We start from the raw sequence: 20,357 nt of genomic DNA, 5'->3' as shown, positions 1-20,357 counted from the left end.
CTAGGAGAAAGTCTCTGTTTTTCTCAGGTTCAGTTTTGATCTTCATCTTGTTCAACATGACTGATACAGGTTAGTGTTTTACATGTTATATCTATTTAGACTTACATGTGGTATCAGAGCTTTAGTTATATCATGTTTTACCTAACCAATCTGATACAGGAAATCTATGAAAATTTTAAACTGAAAGCTGCAAGTTATATAGACAAGAACATAATAACAGTATAAAGAATTGACTTTATCATGTTCTTGACAGTTTTTGATCAAGTTTGCAGTTGCCATGGGATAATTGAGCAAGCTAAAGCGGCTCAATCATTCCATGATAATTGCATTCAAAGACATTGATCCAAATTGGCATCACAGTTCAGAACTTATTGAAAGGCTCTCCGTCCAAAGATGGGAGCATTTTGATATAGCTTTGACTGTGATGGATCGACATGGAATATGCACAGTTATAAAATAGCAGAAGTTCTCCTCTATCCAAAGATGTGGACAACTTTTGTTCAAGGAATTATATAACTGTTTGTATTTCAGTGTCAATGGACGTACTTACACTTTCTATCCAAAGATGTGAGTTAAGTATGTTTAAACTAAAGTTTTGGGGAAATTATTTAAGGTATTAATGTTTTAAAACCTGTACAGTCAATCACAATTCAATCCAGACCCTCACTGGCTCCAACTACAAGAAATGGAGAGAAGATCTAGAAATAGCTCTTGGCTTATTGGACTATGAAATGGTTCTAACTGAGGAAGCACCAGCCACACCAGCAGCTGATGCATCTGTCGAAACTAGGACCAAGTTTGCAAAATGGACTAAGGCTAACAAAATGGCAATCTTAATCATGAGGAGATCAATTTCAGAGGAGGTAAGGGGCAGCATCACAGAGTCTGAAAATGCAAAGACATTTATTGAGGCAATAGCAGAGAATTTCCAAGGCTCCAAAAAGGCTGAGATAGGTACACTAATGAGCAAACTCACAGATTTGAAGTATAATGGAGAAGGATGCATAAGGACTCATATTCTGAACATGGTAGACATTGGAAACAAATTGAAAGCTCTGAAAGTTACAGTAGATGAAGCCATGATGGTGCACTTTGCTCTTAACTCTCTTCCTAGCGTTTATAGGCATTTGAAAACTACTTACATTGCTCAAAAGGAAACATGGACAGTGGCTGATCTAATAGGAATATGTGTGCAGGAAGAGCAAAGCATTAGAATTGATAATGCAAAGGAACATGTGAATCTGGTGCAGGATTTTAAAGGCAAGCCAAAGGAAGGATATAAATCCAAATATGCAGACAAGAAACAGAAGAAGGATGAAACTACCAAAGGGACAGGTCCAGTAGGTCTGAAATGTTTTTTCTGCAAAAAGTTTGGTCACATGAAGAGGGATTGTAGAAGGTACAAACGTTGGTTGGACAAGCAAAAGGCTAAAGGTAAGAAAAACTCAGTTTCTGTGGTTTATGAATCAAATTCACTTGAAATTTTATCCAATACATGGTGGTTAGACAGTGGTGCAACAGTTCATGTAACAAATTCTTTGCAGGGGTTCAAAACAAAGAGAGTGCCAAACAAGGATGACTTGAAGGTGTTCGTGGGAAATGGAGAAAGAGTTAAAGTAGATTTTATTGGTTTAGTTAATCTAGAGTTGCAATCTGGTTTTTGTTTGGAATTAGTTGATGTCGTTTATGTTCCTACTATGACAAGGAACCTTTTATCAGTTAGTAGGCTTGTAAAATCAAACTTACAATTTGAGTTTGATGATTTTGGTTTCTCCATTTCAAGAAATAAAAGAGTTGTTGGTAATGGCTTGATTGTTGATGGAATGTTTCGATTGAATTGCAAACTACCAAAACAAGGCACTGAAATGTTAAATGTAATAAGCACAAAACAGTTGAGCAATTCAGAATCATATACTCTTTGGCACAAGAGACTAGGACATATCTCAAAAGAAAGAATAAGTATCTTAAGCAAGGAATCTATGTTGCCACCACTTGACCACCATGAAAGGGATAAAACATGTATTGAATGTGCAAAAGGGAAGATGACAAACCTCAGAAAGAAAGGAGCTGTAAGAAGTGAAAAATTACTTGAGTTGATACACACTGATATCTGTGGCCCTTTTCCAGTCAACACTCATGATGGCTTCAGATATTTTATAACCTTTACTGATGATTTTTCCAGATATGGTTATGTGTATCTAATAGCAGAAAAATCGAAGGCATTGGACATGTTTAAAATTTACAAAGCAGAGGTTGAGAACCAACTAGATTCGAAAATCAAGGTAGTGAGGTCTGATAGAGGTGGAGAGTTTTATGGAAAATTCAATGAGAAAGGAAGAAACCCAGGACCTTTTGCCATGTTCTTGCAACAAGAAGGTGTTGTGGCTCAGTACACGAATCCTGGAACACCACAGCAAAATGGTGTTTCAGAGAGAAGAAATAGAACTTTGATAGAGATGGTGAGAAGCATGATGTGTTGCACAACACTACCAAAATTTTTATGGGGAGAAGCTTTGAAGACAGCAAATTACTTGCTTAATAGATCACCTACTAAAAGTGTTGACAGAACCCCCTTTGAAATTTGGTGCAATAGAAAACCAAGTTTCAATCACTTGAGAACTTGGGGATGTAGAGCAGAAGCAAAAATATACAATCCAATGCAAAAGAAGCTTGACTCAAAGACAATTAGTTGTTATTTTGTGGGATATCCAGATAGGACAAAAGGCTATAGATTTTATTGTCCTAATCACAACACCAGATTTGTAGAGACACAAAGGGCTGTTTTCATTGAAGAAGAAAAGGAAGAAACAGATACAACAGATTTTGAGTTTGAAGAAATTATAGAAAGCAAAGAAATTGCAGAAGCTGGAAATAAAGAAAAGGGAGTGACTATATTGAATTTCGACAACTTGAATAAAGAAAACTCTCCTGCACATGAAGACATAAATATTCATCCAAATCTAGAAGCTGAAACGCACCAAAATGCAGAAGTTGAAATGCAATTAAATCTGCCAGAACAACATCAGACCATGGAATTAAGGAGATCCCAAAGAACTAGAAGACCAGCTCTACCAAATGACTATTTTGTCTATTTGCAAGAGTCTGAGTTTGACATTAACACCATAGAAGATCCTGCCACTCATAAACAAGCTATGGAAAGTGAGGAAAATCAACATTGGTTTGCAGCCATGGAGTCTGAACTTGAATCGATGAGCAAGAATGGTGTATGGAGTTTAGTTGAATTACCACCAGGTTCTAAACCTATTGGCTGCAAGTGGGTCTACAAAACCAAGAGGAATGCACAAGGGAAAATAGACAGATACAAAGCCAGATTAGTGGCAAAAGGGTTCACACAACAAGAAGGAGTGGATTATAATGAAACTTTTTCTCCTGTGTCAACAAAAGACTCATTCAGAGTCATTATGGCTTTGGTTGCACACTTTGATCTACACTTGCATCAAATGGATGTCAAGACAGCCTTTCTAAATGGAAATTTAGTTGAAGAGATCTACATGAAACAACCGGATGGTTTTATCTTAAAAGGGGGAGAGAATTTAGTATGCAGACTGCAGAAATCAATTTATGGTTTAAAACAAGCATCAAGACAATGGTATCTTAAATTTGATGAGGTAATTAAATCTCAAGGTTTCATTGATAATCCAGTGGATGAATGCATTTACATGAGGTTCAATGGAAAGGATTTTATTATTCTACTCTTATATGTAGATGACATTCTCTTAGCAAGCAGTAATTTGTCCTTGTTACATGACACCAAGAGAATGTTGTCTTCTCATTTTGATATGAGTGATCTAGGAGAAGCCAACTATGTACTGGGAATCGAAATTAGCAGAGATAGAGACAGAAAGTTGATAGGTTTATCTCAGAAGGCTTATATTGAGAAGATACTTAAGAGGTTTAATATGGAAAATTGCACGGGTTGTGATGTTCCATTCTCAAAGGGTGACAAGCTTAGCACTGAACAGTCTCCCAAGACTGAACAAGAAAAGATAGAGATGCAGGACAAGCCTTATGCCTCATTGGTAGGAAGCCTCATGTATGCTCAGGTTTGTACTCGACCTGACCTTGCATTTTGTATCAGTGTTCTTGGCAGATTTCAGTCCAATCCAGGCCAGACACATTGGGTTGCAGGGAAAAAGGTGTTAAGGTACCTACAGAGGACTAAGGAGTATAAACTGATTTATAGAAGAGTTGAAGAATTGAAACTAGAAGGTTATGCAGATGCTGACTTTGCAGGCTGCTTGGACACTCAGAAATGCACATCAGGTGTTGTTTTTCTTTTTGCAGGAGGTGCAGTCGCATGGAAGAGTGTAAAACAACAATATGTTTCAACCTTTACAATGCAAGCTGAGTTCTTAGCAGTTTATGAAGCCACTTCCATGGCAATATGGCTCAAGAATTTTATGTCAATGCTAAATATAGTAGAGTCAATACAGAGGCCTATTCAACTGTGGAACGATAACAGTGCAGCAGTATACTTTGCAAATGGGAATAAAAGGTCATCTGGTATGAGGCATCTACATTTAAAGTTCTTATCAGCCAAGGAAAAGATTCGAGATGGTGAGACTGCTTTAAATCATATAGGAACAGAATTGATGATAGCAGATCCCTTAAACAAAGGCTTGCCTAATCATGTTTTTCATAGGCACGTTGCAAGTATGGGGTTGCTGATAAGTTTTGATGCTTAAAGTCAGTGGGAGTCAGTGGGAGTTAAAGTGATTACAGTTTTATTTTGGTTTTGTTAACTAGTTTATCTAGACAGCTTTTGATTCAGTTATGTTTTGAAGTTTTCTATTACTTGCATATACTGTTTCGTTAAATGACAAATAGATTAAAGCCAAACTGTAATTGTGCTAGCAATTGTTCACAGTTTGAATCTATGAATGAGTCATTGAATGATTTTGTTTTAAAGACCTTGGCAGTCATTAAAGTGAGCTAAACCAGTTATGATTGATCACACTCGACAGTATAATCATAACTGTTTTCAATCTTAATCCAGTTGGAAGCCTTACGTGTTTTTGCTAGTTCATATGTGTGGTTGTAAAAGTCTTAGATGTTATATATCTGAGGAGCTTCGACAGTCCCTTGTGAACTATCAATCATGACAGTGGCTTGATAAAGGAATAAAGATAAGAGTAGATTTTCACATGGCCATTAAGTGATGACAATGAGCTTAGATCGATTATTTGATCAAGTGGGAGAATGTAAGATGGTTTACTGTCTTAAACCACAGAAGTGATCTTCTAATCGAATAAGGTTTTCTAAGAACTCATGGTTTATCAGAAAGTCTATTCCTATCAGATATGGCAGCCTAAAATAAGTGTTCTAGATATACACAGGCTTAAGGATTCCTACTTTGATAAGGATTAAGATTACCTAATCCTATAAGCATTAAGGTTATCTCTAGGAGGTTCTTGATGGGCAAAACTCCTAGAGATATGCATATAAATAGGAGGCTCCTTCTAGAGCCGAGACATACAACAACAAAGCATACAGATATTCACCCCATTAGAATTACTGCTGAAAAAGAGTTCTCGGCTTCTAGGAGAAAGTCTCTGTTTTTCTCAGGTTCAGTTTTGATCTTCATCTTGTTCAACATGACTGATACAGGTTAGTGTTTTACATGTTATATCTATTTAGACTTACACAGTGTGGTGCTGATGAGATTGCAGAGGTTCAATGGCAGAGACTAGTCCAACAGTTGCAGAACAAAGAGAAGTTCAGGAATTGTATTGCAGTGTGTGATGTCCCGGAGAGCAGGAGAGGGTCATTGAAGGAGATGGTTTGCATTTCAATGGGGTTGTTGGTTTCGGAGCTCAGCGAAAAACCATGGCAAGGTTCTGTTTTTCCATTCAGCGATTTCCCAAGGCTGCACAAAATCAAAGGAGACAATCTCAAGTCCAGATGTGAGTTCATGAGGAACATAGTGTGTGCTGAGAATGTGGATTTTTCAAAGATTTACAATGGAGTTCTGCATATTGCCATGATGGAGAAGCTGAGCAATGCCAAGATGCCTAAAAGCATTTTTGTGTTCACATATAGGGATTTTGACAAGGCCTCTAAGAATGATTGGGTGCTGGATTATAGGGAGGCTGTGAAGAATTACAGTAAGAGAGGGTATGCATATGTGCCACGGTTGGTGTTTTGGAATTTGAAGGGCTCAATTGCTGAGCCTGACTTCATTGGTAGCCATGTTGTAAAGAATCACAATGCAGGGATGATCATCACTGGGTTTTCCAACACTCTGCTCAGTCTTTTCTGCAATGGGGAATCGAATCCGGGAACATATGCAGCTCGGGTTGCTCAGGGACGTGCTGCTTTTGGGATTGATCTTGTGTCACTCCGGAGGTTTGCTCCAAAGATTGAGGATGTAATGGAACGGGCACTTTCAAATGAAGACTTGACGAGCCTCTTTGTATTCGACTGATGTGAATATGATCAACATCTTGTAATAAGTTTTGTTCAATCATAATATATGAATCTTTTCTTTGGGTTTTGTTTTCAATTTTTACCAAGGATGAAATATGACTCGGTTGATTTTCTGTACTATTAGCTAGCTAGCATCTTTCAATACATTTTAATGGTCATTATATTCTGAAATGGGCATATAATTGTTAATGGAAAACAAATTCCACAATGATATGAACTTTTCATCTAAATCTAATTACTTAGGTCTTGTTTGATAACCATTTCAATTTTAGTTTTCAGTTTTTAGTTTTTAGTTTTTTTGGGTATTAGAGTATAGAGGAAAAAGAGGGAGAATGGAAGTGAGAATGAGAGTGGAGATTGGGATTGAGATGGAATATGAGAGGAGATGATGAGAGGGAGGAGTAACAAAAGTAAAACCAAAAACTAAATTTATTTCAAATTCTTTTCACTTTCAAGATTTTGTTTTCACTTTTATTACTCCTCCTTCTCATTGTCTCTCTCAATCTCATCCTCACTCTCATTCTCACTCTCATTTTCCTCTATACTCTAGCGCAAAAATGAAAAATGAAAACTAAAAACTAAAAATAAAATGGTTATCAAACGGGCCCTTAAGTTTTCAGGTTCGATTTAGTATGTAACTCTCTCTTCAGGACTGATAAATTGACTTTGGCTCTTCAAAACATTTAATTTTACTTTGGAAAAACAAAACTTAATTACCTTGAAAATGTTGAAAACATGCATTTTTTCTTTCCTTATAATAAATACATACACTTTTCACATGTTTTCATATTTTTCATGATATTGTATTAATTGAATTGAAAAGTCAGTTGGAGCAAAAAATATTCAAGTAGCAAATAAACTTTTTCAAATTGCCACATAGGTCAACAAACTTTAATTTGCTAATACTATTGGAGATGCTCGTAGTTTGAATTTAATTAACATGTATACTCATGACCTATCTCATCCAATCTTATGATTATCATTAAATGGCTTAATTAGAAATTATTTAATTGCTTATGTTATTTAAATGGCTTTATTGTTTCAAAATTGGCACTAGAATGGAAAACAAAACAAAAATAAAACGAAAGAAATCTTTGACTTGCAACAATTTTAGCTTATTAATTGCAGGTAAAAAGTTAACAAATTAATTTCAGTAAAATAAATTACAAATTAGCTTGGATAAATTTAAAAAAACAACAGATGATGATGGCCAAGCTCGGTTATGTTATCATAACCTACAATATACTTGATGACCAAGTAATTTCATCCTATAAATAAGCCACAAATCTTTCTAAAACCAGAACCCATCGATCCAATCCGACTGTGTAGTCGTTCTACCCACCCTTAGACCCTAATCATGGTTCCTACAGCTTGTCTTCTGGGCCCACCGGAGCTCCACCTTGACCACCCCATTTCCACCATCATCAAACCTCATGAAGAAAACCCCCCACTGGGTAAAGGCCGGTCTTTTTCTTCAAACCCACCCTTAAACCCCTGCCTTGAATTCTTCTTCAAGGCCACCACATACTCTGATAAATCCAAAGAAAACCCTCCCACGCACGCGTACTTGTATCGGTGCCAGGAGGATCTGATGACATATGAAGCAAAGGCATGGAACCATGATCCTCTCACAACTCTCAAGCTCATATTTTGCCTGAGAATGGCGGTGAGGCCCAACAAAGAAGCCTTTTACAAATCCCTCGTGTGGCTCCACAAAAACCACCCTCTAACCTTGGCTTTGAATCTCAAGGTTTTTGTGGAATTGGGTTGGTTCAAAGATCTATTGGAGATTCTTTATAGGGTTTTGCAGATACCCATAGATGAAGCAAAGGAAAAGGAGGAGGAAGAGAGACAGAAACTTAGGAATAGCTATTGGTCAGGCTATTGGTCCCGCTATTGGTCCACGGATGAAACAAATGAAACAAAGGAAAAGGAGGAGAAAGAGAAGAAAGAGATCAAGCCAGTCAGAGAAGTTCGCATTGCAAGAGCGAAGAGCGCGGTTGATAGGTACCAAAACGACCCAGACTATCGGTTGTTGCACGATATTGTATCCGAAGTGTTTGTGGAAATACTGACATCAGATTTATTGTCTTTGGAGTCTGGCGAGATTGAAAAAATCAGCTCTGTTTCCAAATTATGTCCTTCGATTGATTCGTCTTACGACAGAGAAACTTTGATATGTGAAAACATAGCAAAGAGAATGTTTTCACGCCATAATTTTGAAGAGTACAAAGATGTTGAAGAAGCTCATTATTCTTATAGGGTTCGTGATCGATTGAGGAAACAAGTACTTAGCCCCCTGCGCAAGGCATTGGAGTGCTCAACGGCTGCGAAACAGAACAACAAGTCATCATCATCGTTCAAGAACCGCAAGGCGCTGATTGCTTTGGAAATCTACAGGAAGATCTTTAGTTGTGGTGTTGGTGGAGGCCATGATGAAAGCAAATTGCCAATCAACATTTGCATGAAGCTTGTGGACATGCTATTACGAAAGAAAACTATTTTCAACATGTGCTTTGGTGACCAGCTAAATCTTCCTCACCAGGTGGTGGCCTCATTGGAGAAGGAACATGGCGGCTGTGATGATGAGATTGCAGAGCTTCAATGGCGGAGAGTAGTCCACAAGTTGCAGAACACAGGGAAGCTCAGGAATTGTATTGCAGTGTGTGATCTCCCTGAGAGCAAGAGAGGGACATTGAAGGAGATGGTTTGCATTTCAATGGGGTTGTTGGTTTCGGAGCTCAGCGAAAAACCATGGCAAGGTTCTGTTTTCTCGTTCAGCGATTTCCCAAGGCTGCACAAAATTGAAGGAGACAATCTTAAGTCCAAATGTGAGTTCATGAGACATATAGAGTGTGCTGAGCAGGTGGATTTTTCAAAGATTTACAATCAAGTTCTGCAGATTGCCATCGCAGAGGGTAATGCCAAGGTTCCTAAAAGGATTTTTGTGTTCACATACAGGGATTTTGAGAAGGCCTCTAAGAACAATTGGGTGCTGGATTTTAAGGAGGCCTTGGATAATTACAGAAAGAGAGGGTATTTTAATGTGCCACAGTTGATGTTCTGGAATCTTAATAACCCAATTGCTAAGCCTGAGGAGATTGGTAGGCCTGTGAAGAATCACAATGTAGGGATTAAACTCACTGGGTTTTCCAACAATCTGCTCAGTCTTTTCTTCAAAGGCGAGATTGATTCGAGAACATATGCAGGTCAGGTACATGGTGCTTTTGGTGGGATTGATGTACTGTCAGGGCTGAGGCTTGTTCCAAAGGGTGAGGATGTGATGAAATGGGCAGTTTCAACTGAAGAGTTGACGAGCCTCTTTGTATTCGATTGATGTAAATACGATCAACATAATAAGTTTTGTTCAATCATAGTATGAATCTGTTCTTTTGGGATTTCGTTTTCAATTCTAACTAAACATGACATCTACAGATATAGACTTCAGTTAATTTTCTGTACATGGTTTGCCATTAGTCCCACAAGAAATATCACAGAAAATATTCAAACACCAAGAAGAAATTAGTTGCGGAATTCATATGGGTTTTAATCTGGGAACCTGCAGAATATATACATATATATAATATGATATATCCCTTGAAGTTTTTCTTTTTTTATTTATGTATGGAATATCTTTTTTCTCTAAAAATGCTCTGGCTTCTCCTGCATTTGATTGATTTTGAGAAGGCCTTTAAGAACAGAAATAGAGGGTATGCAACTGTACCACAGTTGGTGCTTTGGAATCTTAAGAACCCAATTGCTGAGCCTGAGGTCATTGGCAGCCCTGTGAAGAATCACAATGCAGGGATAATTATCACTGGGTTTTCCAACAATCTGCTCAGTCTTTTCTTCAAAGGCGAGACAAATTCGAGAACATATGCAACTCGGAGAGCTCGGGTTGATGCTGTTTTTGGGATTGATCTGCTGTCAGAGCTGAGGTTTGCTCCAAAGGCTGAGGATGTGATGAAATGAACAGTTTCAACTGTAGAGTTGACCAGCCTGTGTGTATTGGATTGATTTAAATATGATCAATTTGCCGTTCAGTTTCTGTTTGAACAATAGCCTGAAAACAAAAGTGCAATGCTTGATTCCATACGTTTTGTGTTAATGAGAACAAATCTTTAACAGAAGCGGATATACCTGTGTGTAATTTGCTCCAACAACAACAAAAAACAAAAGGCCGTCTGGGCGCCTAGGCCCTAGGCGCTAGGCGGCCTGGGCGGGTCCTTTTTTTTTGTTTAGTTTAATATTTGTAATTAATTATTATCTTATCCTTAAATAAATAATTAGTATTTCATTATTTTCATTATTTTCACTAAGGATGTGATTTATAAAGCCCATTTTGAATGCTCTTAGACCATCTCCAAGAACGTAAAACATTAATTTAAAAACAACAAATAGCCCACTCAATTAATAATAAAATAAGATATAGCCCACTCAAGAAGTAGGCCACATTTGGTCCAATATTTGGCCCATTTGGCCTGCCAATTGGGTTTGGCATGGTGACATGTCACATTTATCCCACTTGCTGGAGACGGGTTTTAGGTGTGAACTAGCTAAATTTGAGGATTTAGCCCACTGTTGAAGATGGTCTTAAGTTTTCAAGTTTGACTCAGTACTTACTTGATGTAGTTAGTATGTGATTAACAACTATTATCTTAAGTTTCGTCTCAACTCAATCTTCGTTGTATCTCTTTAAGCATTTGGAACTCGCTAATCATCATGTTTGTTCATCAAATTTCGACCTCAAATTTTACAGCAAGAGGGTAATTGATTCTACTAATCCCATGAATAAAGAGTTCATATATTCCAGCGTAGACAACTCTGTGCATACAACTCATCACCCTACAGTTAAGGAGCTTAATTAGATCTCCCAACACGCACATTCATCAGACTTAGTCAAGGAATTCGATTCAACTTGATTACAATTTTGGACAAAGCTTCTTCTCGTAGTTAATCTTCCAAGCAACCTTGTTAATTAACTTCACCATTGAAAATTAACTTGAGAGGTACAAAACCACTGCCATTTTCCTTTTCTTGGATTTGGCAAGCGATTGTGCCTACAGAACAAATCCCACTGATATTTACAGTGTCACTGTCACACTAACGCATCGTGTTATTTACTCATTATACCTAAATAATGAAAGGGTGGTGCTAGAGGCACCAACTTTGGGCACCAACTTGCTCACCAACTCTCTAATAGAGGTGGAGCCCGCCAATACAACGAGTCTCACGCTCTATTAGAGAGTTTGTGAGCAAGTTGGTGCCCAAAGTTGGTGCCTCTAGCATTTTCCATAATGAAATATAAACACCACGTGAGATAGTGTGAACAAGCGTCACCGTCACACTTCACATCGCACCCAATAATTTTTTTTTTCTTCTTCTTATATTTCTCTTGCATCTAAACCTTTTTTTCCCATCAAGTTTGGCTTTTTCAAAAGTTGATGGCCAAGTGATTGTTGTGCATGCTATAGTATAAGGTGCCACTGATTGTGGTTAGCTTACCATTTGAATGTTAAGTCTGGTCTAATTCACCTTATGTTTTTTTTTTTCTAGTAACAATCTCAAAAGTTTGGTACCAAAACAATAAGATTATTGTTAGAAGAAATATATATATATATATATATATATGCCAGTTAAAAGATAATAAATATTTGTAAAAGTTACAGCTGGACGCTTCACCTGAATTTGGTTTTCAAATTAATTACAACTGGACGTTTGGTTTCAATTCAAAGATTTACGTTTATCTGTTTGCAGTTAAAAAGAATTTTATATTTTATCTGAACATAATATTACCAGAAAAAAAAAAAAAAAAAACTTTTGTCTTAAGCTCTCAAATTATTTAACAGAATATAAAGCAAAATCTAAGATAATTTTAAAACAAAAACTAACTTAGTCGCATCTATTTCATCAAAATAAGTCGTAGTTCGACTCAAATAGATGCGATATCGACATATATATTTGTGATGAGTTTAAAATCTCATTGCGTAACTTTATTGTAGACGTGTGTTGAAAAAAATATTCTATCATTTGTTCCAAATTTTTGAAGTCAATTCCATTCTTCTCCATTTTAAAGCATATTGAGTTGCTTCAACGTGTAGGTTGATATACATATACTTTAAGTTCATTTAAATTATAATAAGCAGCCTCAAGAACAAGGAATCTAACACACACAAAAAAGTATTTTTAAAATTAATTATATTGAGGAGGTAATCGTAATTTACCTCCTTTGTAATTATATATTCTGATTGAGGTAAAAATAAATTGTTAAAGGTAAGTGGCCCCAAGTCATGCATCAAGTTACCCTTTTTATTTTTATTTTTTGTCAAAAAGTTGCCCTTTTTATTTAAGTGACTTAAAATGTCACAATCATAATTTTCTTACTCATCACTGTAAATGAATCCCAAAAAATTTGTGCAAAAGAAACAAAATCAAACACAAAAAAAAAAAAACAAAGAACATACACGAGTAATCTCGAGATTCACTCACTAGTAAAAGACCGAGTATGAAGTGAGCTGTAAAGTTAAAACGTGTTGATTTTTTATTCTGCAGTATAAAAATACTTGAATTTAACTAATACGTGTGACTCGCGTGTAATTGTAAATGTTAGTTTTTTTACCACGCAATGGGTAGTAAATGACAGAGTAAAATATGAGATTTTATTTTGACCGAAAAATAAGGAAAAAGAAAAAGCACTTTCATTTTTCTGACGCGGTAGAGTGGAGTGTATAAAAGGAGGGATTCGTTGAAGCATACGCTGTTTCATATTCACTAGTCTCTGCTTTCCCTCTTCACGCGTCTTCCCCACGACTTTGCCTCTGCCTCTACGATCATCTTTCTCTCTCAATCTCAATCTCTATTTCTCTCTGTATTTTCTGTCGCCGAACCACCAAATTCTACACGAAAAAACGACTAGAGGCAAAACCCAAAACGCAGAACCCAAAATCGGAGACGGGAGTGAAACACAATGCTGCGCTCGTGCTACAGGCCGCTTGAGCGCTGCTTCGGATTGAGATTTGGTGCTGGAGGAGGTGGCGATGGGCTTTGGCACATGGACTTGAAGCCCCACGCCTCCGGTGACTACTCGATCGCTGTGGTTCAGGCCAATTCGAATTTGGAAGATCAGGGTCAGGTCTTCACCTCTCCCTCTGCGACCTATGTTGGTGTTTATGACGGCCATGGTGGCCCTGAAGCTTCTAGATTCGTCAACAACCACCTCTTTCCTTATTTACACAGTATGTCTCACTCTTCTTTCTTATTCGATTTAATTTTGTATTGGGGTTTAAGCAAAAATACTTGAATTTGAATATTTTGAAATGGGTTTAAGGGCATATAAGAAAATTGGGTTTAGGAGTAGTGAAAGGACTTGAATTTGATTGCTTTTGTGGTTAGAGATTCTGAGATTTTATGTGGGTTTTGTAGAATTTGCCACGGAGCAAGGTGGGTTGTCGCCGGATGTGATTAAGAAGGCGTTCAGCGCCACTGAGGATGAGTTTTTGCGTCTGGTGAAGCGATCTTTGCCGGTGATGCCGCAAATTGCTTCGGTAGGGTCGTGTTGCCTTGTGGGTGCGATATCGGATGATGTTTTGTATGTGGCCAATCTCGGGGACTCCAGAGCAGTCCTTGGCCGGAGAGTTTCAGAGAGTAAGAGGAGTGCGGTGGTGGCAGAACGCTTGTCCACTGACCACAATGTAGGAGATGAGCAGGTCAGGAAGGAGGTCGAAGCACTCCATCCAGATGATGCGCATGTGGTGGTGTATACTCGTGGAGTTTGGAGAATAAAGGGCATAATTCAGGTACATCCGGACTCTTTTCATGAAACAATTCGTTCGTTGTTTGTTGCTGCCTAAAGTATGAGTTCTTATGAGGTGACTTGCATGTTGGCAATCCTAGGAGTAAGCAGTATGGTTTTAGATGATCCGTTTTTTATGTATGTGCTGTATAATTTTGTCAGGCTTAGAATCAAAACTGTTGTTTTAAGTCATTGGTTTTTTCATTGATCAACATTGTTGTGCAAGATATATGAATTCGAGGCATTATCTGTTTCCTATGTCTTTATTCAGAAAAACGTATTGAACTTGTTCCCTGTATTCTTAGTTTTCTAAAGAGAGTTGTATGTTCCAGGACTCTTATGCCCCGCCTCCTGATCCAGCATCTCATGCAGGTTGGTTAGAAGTGTTTGTTTTCCATGCATGAGATGTACACGAGACCCCCAGAAACATAGGAAGGAAGCTTATGTAACTATCGTGCCCTTATTTTTCATTTATCTCCATGCAACTTTGTTGAGCTTGTGAATATTTGGTTTCTTATTTCAAGTGTAAAGTATTGCAGTTGAGTGTCTCAGTTTTTCTGTTTGTACCTCTAGAGATAGTATTAGATGAATTATATGTACTGGAGTATGTGGTCTAAAAGGTTTTTTTTATTTTATATTATTTATATTTCAGGTGTCAAGATCTATTGGGGATGTTTATCTAAAGAAGCCTGAGTTCAACAGAGACCCAATATACCAGCAATTTCTGAATCCCGTTCCTATGAAGCGGCCAGTGATGACAGCAGAGCCGTCAATCATTACTAGGAACCTTAAGCCACAGGATTCATTTTTGATATTTGCATCAGATGGCCTCTGGGAACAGTTGAGTGATGAAGCAGCAGTAGAAATTGTTTTCAAAAACCCTAGAGCAGTAAGTTCCCATCCTTCACCTATTTTTTACAGTAATACCAAGAGGACCTTAGGTTATCACCTTGTTATTGTCATTATCTTCGTCAGTTTGTTAGGTACTTGAGCATATGCTTGTTTCCCTTCCATTTATTCGCTCTTTATTCTTTCCCCGTCGAATATATTCAAATGTTTTGAAGTAATAATAGCAGTAGGATTAAATTATTCAAATTTGTATTTGAGTGTGTTCTGGACATCTCTGTGACAGAATTCCATATGTTGGTTTAATATTTGCAGGGTATTGCAAAGAGATTAGTAAGGGCTGCTCTTCATGAGGCTGCAAAGAAGAGGGAGATGAGATATGATGACATAAAGAAAATTGAAAAGGGAGTAAGGCGTCACTTCCATGATGACATCACTGTCATTGTAGTCTATCTTGATCACCACAAAAGCTCCTCGAAGCATAAAATTAAGCACAGTACTCTTGGCTCCACCAGAGCACCTGTTGATATTTTCTCGGTTAGTGCAGATGATGCAGAACAGGGTCTGCATCACATCGTTTAGTGAACGAAAGAAAACCCTTGAATGGTTGATACCCTAGCATAGTGTAGTTAGTAGTTGAAATAATCAAAAAAACTTGTGAATAAGGTTAGGTTTTTTTTTTCTGGATTGGTTGGGGTATAATAGATGAATTTTATAGCATAGGTATACAAGCACGTTTGAATGCAGACTGGGAGTAAATTTCTGCAACTGAGAGTCTTTTTTTCTGTTTTTTTTTCCTTCACTTCATGTACTTTGGTTGGCCCAGACTGCCTGCAAACTCCAGAGAAGTTGTAGTACCAATTTTGTGATCTCACCCCCCCTCTTCCTCCCAAATATTCTAATGACCTGTTCTATTGATTTCTCATTGTGGTTTCTTCATGTTCATGGTTTCCATCATAAGCAACAAATTGGGTTTGATCAAACCGGCGGTTCTCTTCTTTTTCATTTTAGTTTTTATTTTTATTTTTTGGGTGTTGAACATTTGGGAAAAAGTATTACTATTCTAAGAGCTACTAAAGTATATTTGTAGTTGGATTTTAAGTTGGTTAATGTGAATGGACAAAAATATAATTCAGGGGGTTAAGTTCGATTAGAGGGATAGTACTGCTTAAAATTCTTTAAGACAATGACTGATATAATTATTTAATTTAGAAAACGAACTAATTAAACCTCGGTCCACATTCTCATCTTCAGTCTAAATTTCGTACCATCCAGAACACGTTGGGGTCTTGTTCAACCAAGTCATTTTCTTTTTCACACTTTCGTGGAAGTTATGAAACACGACATATTATGTTGACCAGAATAGTCAAAGCATGTAGCTTACTTCCTTGGAGCAAGACTAGCAGACAGACCAATGACGTGGTCCTTGGAAATTAAGCAAATTTGAAACTAGTTGGAAAATGTTATGCAGGTTCTTACTTCCTGTCTCAAATAAAAAATCTAGTTTGTCATGTCTGATACGAAATAAAACCGGCCAATTTCACATCTCAACCCATCTATCTTTCTCTCTCTAGTTACCCAATTCAAAATGGGGGTTTTGGTTTTAAGACTCATCTTAATATACTCATTCTTTAGCACGTTAGTCTACTGTGGGAGCTCATTGCCAGGAAATGTGACAGATAGGTTTGCATTGCAAGCCATGAAAGCTCAAATACTGCAAGACCCCCATAGGGTCTTGAGCTCATGGAAAGACTCCATTCACTTTTGCCTATGGCAAGGTGTCAACTGCAGTCTACAGCATCATCAGAGGGTCATTAGGCTAGATCTCCAGTCTCAAAATTTAGTGGGAACCATATCCCCACACATAGGCAATCTAAGCTTCTTAAGGGAACTACATCTCCAAAACAACAGCTTCAGTCATCAAATCCCTCTGGAAATCGGGCATTTACGCAGATTGCAGGTACTTCGTCTAGACAATAACTCACTTAGTGGCTCTCTTCCTGTCAATGTTTCTAATTGCCTCAGCCTCATCAATCTCAATGTTGGCTACAACAACTTGGTGGGTAAAATATCGCCAGAAATCAGCACCTTGTCGAAGCTTCAAAGCCTTGTTCTGCAAGCTAATCACTTAACAGGAGAAATCCCTCCTTCCCTTGGTAATCTTTCATCTCTGATGATACTTGGTGCAAATGATAACAACTTGAAAGGAAGCATTCCTAGCTCTTTAGGTCAATTGAGAAATTTAACAAATATCTCATTGGCCTCAAATACATTGTCTGGTAGTGTCCCTCCCTCCATCTACAACCTCTCTGCTCTCATTGCTTTTTCCTTGTCACAAAACCAAATTCAAGGGAGCATTCTCTCAGACTTGGGAAACACTCTTCCTAATCTCCAATACTTTCACATTTATGGGAACCAATTTACTGGGTCCATTCCTATGTCAATATCCAATGCCACAAGTCTAGTGGAATTGAATATTTCAGAGAACAAACTAACTGGGCAAGTGCCAAATTTGCAGAACTTGGTTAACTTAGAATTATTGGGCATGGGGAATAACAACTTCAAAGGTCATATCCCCAACGACATTGCGAAACTTTCAAGGCTTAGGAGATTGAGTCTTCAAAACAATGAATTATCAGGGAGCATACCTTCCTCTCTAGGAAATTTAACAATGTTAACCGAAGTCTTATTGCAAGGAAATAATCTTGAGGGTAGCATCCCTTCAAGCCTAGGGGAATGCCAGAGGCTGCTCCTTTTGAATCTCTCTCAAAATAACCTGGGTGGCCCAATACCTCAACATGTTATTGGCCTCCCCTCCTTATCAATTTCCTTGGACTTGTCTAGAAACCACTTTGTTGGTCCCTTTCCATTGAAGGCTGGACAGTTGAAGAGTCTAGGGGCATTGGACATTTCTGATAACATGTTAGCAGGAGAACTTCCCACTAGCCTTGGTAGCTGTTTGAGCTTAGAAGTCCTACACTTGCAAGGCAACTTGTTCAAGGGGCCTATTCCTTCTTCTATGATTTCACTGGAACGGATTCGAGATTTGGATCTTTCTTGCAACAATCTGCAGGGTGAAATTCCACAATTTTTACAGGGGTTTTCGTTCTTGAAAAATCTGAACCTATCTTACAATGAATTTCTGGGAGCTGTACCAGTTGAAGGTGTTTTTAACACTCTTAGTGTGACTTCAATTGTTGGAAACAACAGGCTCTGTGACGGCATTGCTGAGCTTCAGCTGCCCAAATGCAAACATTCTAAGGAGTCTAAGGGTGGAGGATTGTCTCATAGCTTCATTTTAGTAATCTCTATATCCGGGTTTCTAGGAATAGCTATGTTGCTGTCTCTTATATTTCTTCATCCGCTAAGAAAGAAGATAAGCAAAGAAACTGAAATGACAAGTTTGGAAAACTCTATATTGCAACTGTCATACTCTACTCTCCTAAAAGCAACTGATGGGTTCTCTTCCATTAATTTGATTGGTGTTGGAAGTTTTGGGTCTGTGTACAAAGGCCTACTTCTTGATGATGATAGAGCTCAGCTTGTTGCAGTGAAAGTGCTCAACCTGTTACGCCGGGGAGCTTCTAAGAGTTTCATAGCTGAATGTGAGGCCTTGAGAAATATCAGGCATCGAAATCTTGTCAAGATTTTAACTATATGTTCGAGTGTTGATTTTCGTGGCAACGATTTCAAGGCCCTGGTGTACGAGTTCATGGACAACGGGAGCTTAGAGGAGTGGTTGCATCCAACTACTCCAACAGAGGGGGTAAGAGATGCACCTAAGAACTTAAATCTTGCTCAGAGGCTAGACATTGCCATTGATGTTGCTTGTGCTCTAGATTATCTTCATAACCATTGTGGAACACCAATAGTTCATTGTGATCTCAAGCCAAGCAATGTTCTTTTGGACGACCGATTGACCGGACATGTATCTGACTTCGGACTAGCAAGATTTCTCCCTAAAGAAACTAGTAACGTTTCTTCAAATCAAATAAGTTCCACTGGCATAAGAGGATCAGTTGGTTATGTAGCTCCAGGTAATGTTCACAGTATCCTTTATCCTTTCTTATACAAATATAATGAGAAGAGAGTAATTTAATTCACATTTGTAGTGATAATTTGTGATGTTTGAACTGTAGAGTATGGTATGGGAAGTAAGGTGACAACATATGGGGATGTCTACAGCTTTGGCATTCTCTTGCTAGAGATGTTTACAGGCAAGAGACCCACTGACCACATGTTTAGTGAAGGCTTGAACCTACATAATTTTGTCAAGGTGGCTTTTCCTGAGGGAGTTACAGAAATTGCAGATCCACTACTTCTTCAAGGAGATCACACTGGAAGGAGAACCAATGACACTCAAAAAAAGCTGAAGTGCTTGTGTTTGATCTTTCAAATTGGAATTGCTTGTTCTGTTGAATCCCCAAGAGACCGAAAGGGTATTAGTCATGTTGCCTCTGAATTGCAATCCTTTAGGGACATTCTTCTTAGGTAGGCCTGAAAACTTTCTCTGCTCTCTTGTGAAGGCTTTAGAGGTTATCTAAATCTTTTACATCAAGAAAAGAATCTATGGTGCCAAATAGGGCTTTGACTTACAGAACAGTGGTCTCATGTTCGAATCCATGTGCCACCTCGCTTGTATTTAAAAAATAATAATCAGTGGCAAAATTGTGTGAAGAGTAAAAAATATTCACAACTGAGATACTTTGTGTGAAGAGTTCTGCCACATGTTGTAGTTCTATTGAAAAACAATCACTATGGTGTGTACTTTTATTCCCTCAAAATGGAATTTGGGTGTGCTCTTATTGTGTAATTTCTAAGTCGTTTACAGAAATTTAAGAGCTCTCTTCTCTTGTTGTAATGTAATTCCTAAATTTTAGTTTTTTTTATAAATATTTTCAAGATATCACTGTGTCATTTTTAATATTTGCTCTATAGTGTAAATTCATATTAGTAATCTCAGGTAGGAGTGGGCACGGTCCGGTTTGGTCCGGTTTCATCCTCAAACCACAGCTGAACCAATTAAAGTTTCACGGTTCGGTGTGGTTCGGTTTGAGCTAAAATCAAAATGAAAACCAAACCAAACCAAACCATTCATATCCGGTTTGGTGCGGTTTGGTTCGGCCGGTTTAGGCATAAAAGAAAACATCATTTTCTCCATGTAACCGAACATGTTCATTCTCAAGTTTCCTAATATCAAACACATAAAACATTCACTAATCATACAACCCAAAGAGGTAAAGAAAAAACAGAAGAAAGAAAACAAGCTGCA

General features: G+C 37.9%; 3 protein-coding genes across 3 annotated transcripts; all 3 read left to right on the top strand.

Annotated features, from left to right (window-relative positions):
- The first annotated feature begins 8,647 nt into the window (after positions 1-8,647).
- On the top strand, positions 8,648-9,784 carry LOC110767970 (uncharacterized). Its single transcript, XM_021971650.2, has one exon. It carries the CDS (start codon positions 8,648-8,650, stop codon positions 9,782-9,784), a length of 1,137 nt encoding a protein of 378 aa, XP_021827342.2.
- Positions 9,785-13,205: 3,421 nt separating this feature from the next.
- Positions 13,206-16,010, top strand: LOC110767958 (Protein phosphatase 2C family protein). The gene is made up of 4 exons (XM_021971630.2): positions 13,206-13,682; positions 13,870-14,243; positions 14,892-15,128; positions 15,401-16,010. Exons 1-4 carry the CDS (start codon positions 13,415-13,417, stop codon positions 15,665-15,667), a joined length of 1,146 nt encoding a protein of 381 aa, XP_021827322.1. The 5' UTR covers positions 13,206-13,414; the 3' UTR covers positions 15,668-16,010.
- Positions 16,011-16,165: 155 nt separating this feature from the next.
- On the top strand, positions 16,166-19,948 carry LOC110767969 (uncharacterized). Its single transcript, XM_021971649.2, has 2 exons — positions 16,166-19,122; positions 19,225-19,948. The coding sequence occupies exons 1-2, from the start codon at positions 16,674-16,676 to the stop codon at positions 19,578-19,580; spliced, it is 2,805 nt and encodes a 934-aa protein (XP_021827341.1). The 5' UTR covers positions 16,166-16,673; the 3' UTR covers positions 19,581-19,948.
- The last annotated feature ends 409 nt before the right edge of the window (positions 19,949-20,357 follow it).

The sequence above is a fragment of the Prunus avium genome, chromosome 8 (genome assembly GCF_965620075.1).
Source record: "Prunus avium chromosome 8, drPruAviu1.hap1.1, whole genome shotgun sequence".
Taxonomy (NCBI): domain Eukaryota; kingdom Viridiplantae; phylum Streptophyta; class Magnoliopsida; order Rosales; family Rosaceae; genus Prunus; species Prunus avium.
The sequence above is the reverse complement of the archived record's forward strand: the minus strand, read 5'-3'. Positions and strand labels throughout refer to the sequence as shown.

Bases quoted from the DNA above. Each gene is read 5' to 3' on its own strand.
- LOC110767970 (XM_021971650.2), top strand. From the start codon at position 8,648: ATGTTTTCACGCCATAATTTTGAAGAGTACAAAGATGTTGAAGAAGCT.
- LOC110767969 (XM_021971649.2), top strand. From the start codon at position 16,674: ATGGGGGTTTTGGTTTTAAGACTCATCTTAATATACTCATTCTTTAGC. The intron at 19,123-19,224 runs GTAATGTTCACA...TTTGAACTGTAG, and splicing joins AGTTGGTTATGTAGCTCCAG to AGTATGGTATGGGAAGTAAG.
- LOC110767958 (XM_021971630.2), top strand. From the start codon at position 13,415: ATGCTGCGCTCGTGCTACAGGCCGCTTGAGCGCTGCTTCGGATTGAGA. The intron at 13,683-13,869 runs GTATGTCTCACT...TGGGTTTTGTAG, and splicing joins CCTCTTTCCTTATTTACACA to AATTTGCCACGGAGCAAGGT. The intron at 14,244-14,891 runs GTACATCCGGAC...TTTATATTTCAG, and splicing joins GAATAAAGGGCATAATTCAG to GTGTCAAGATCTATTGGGGA.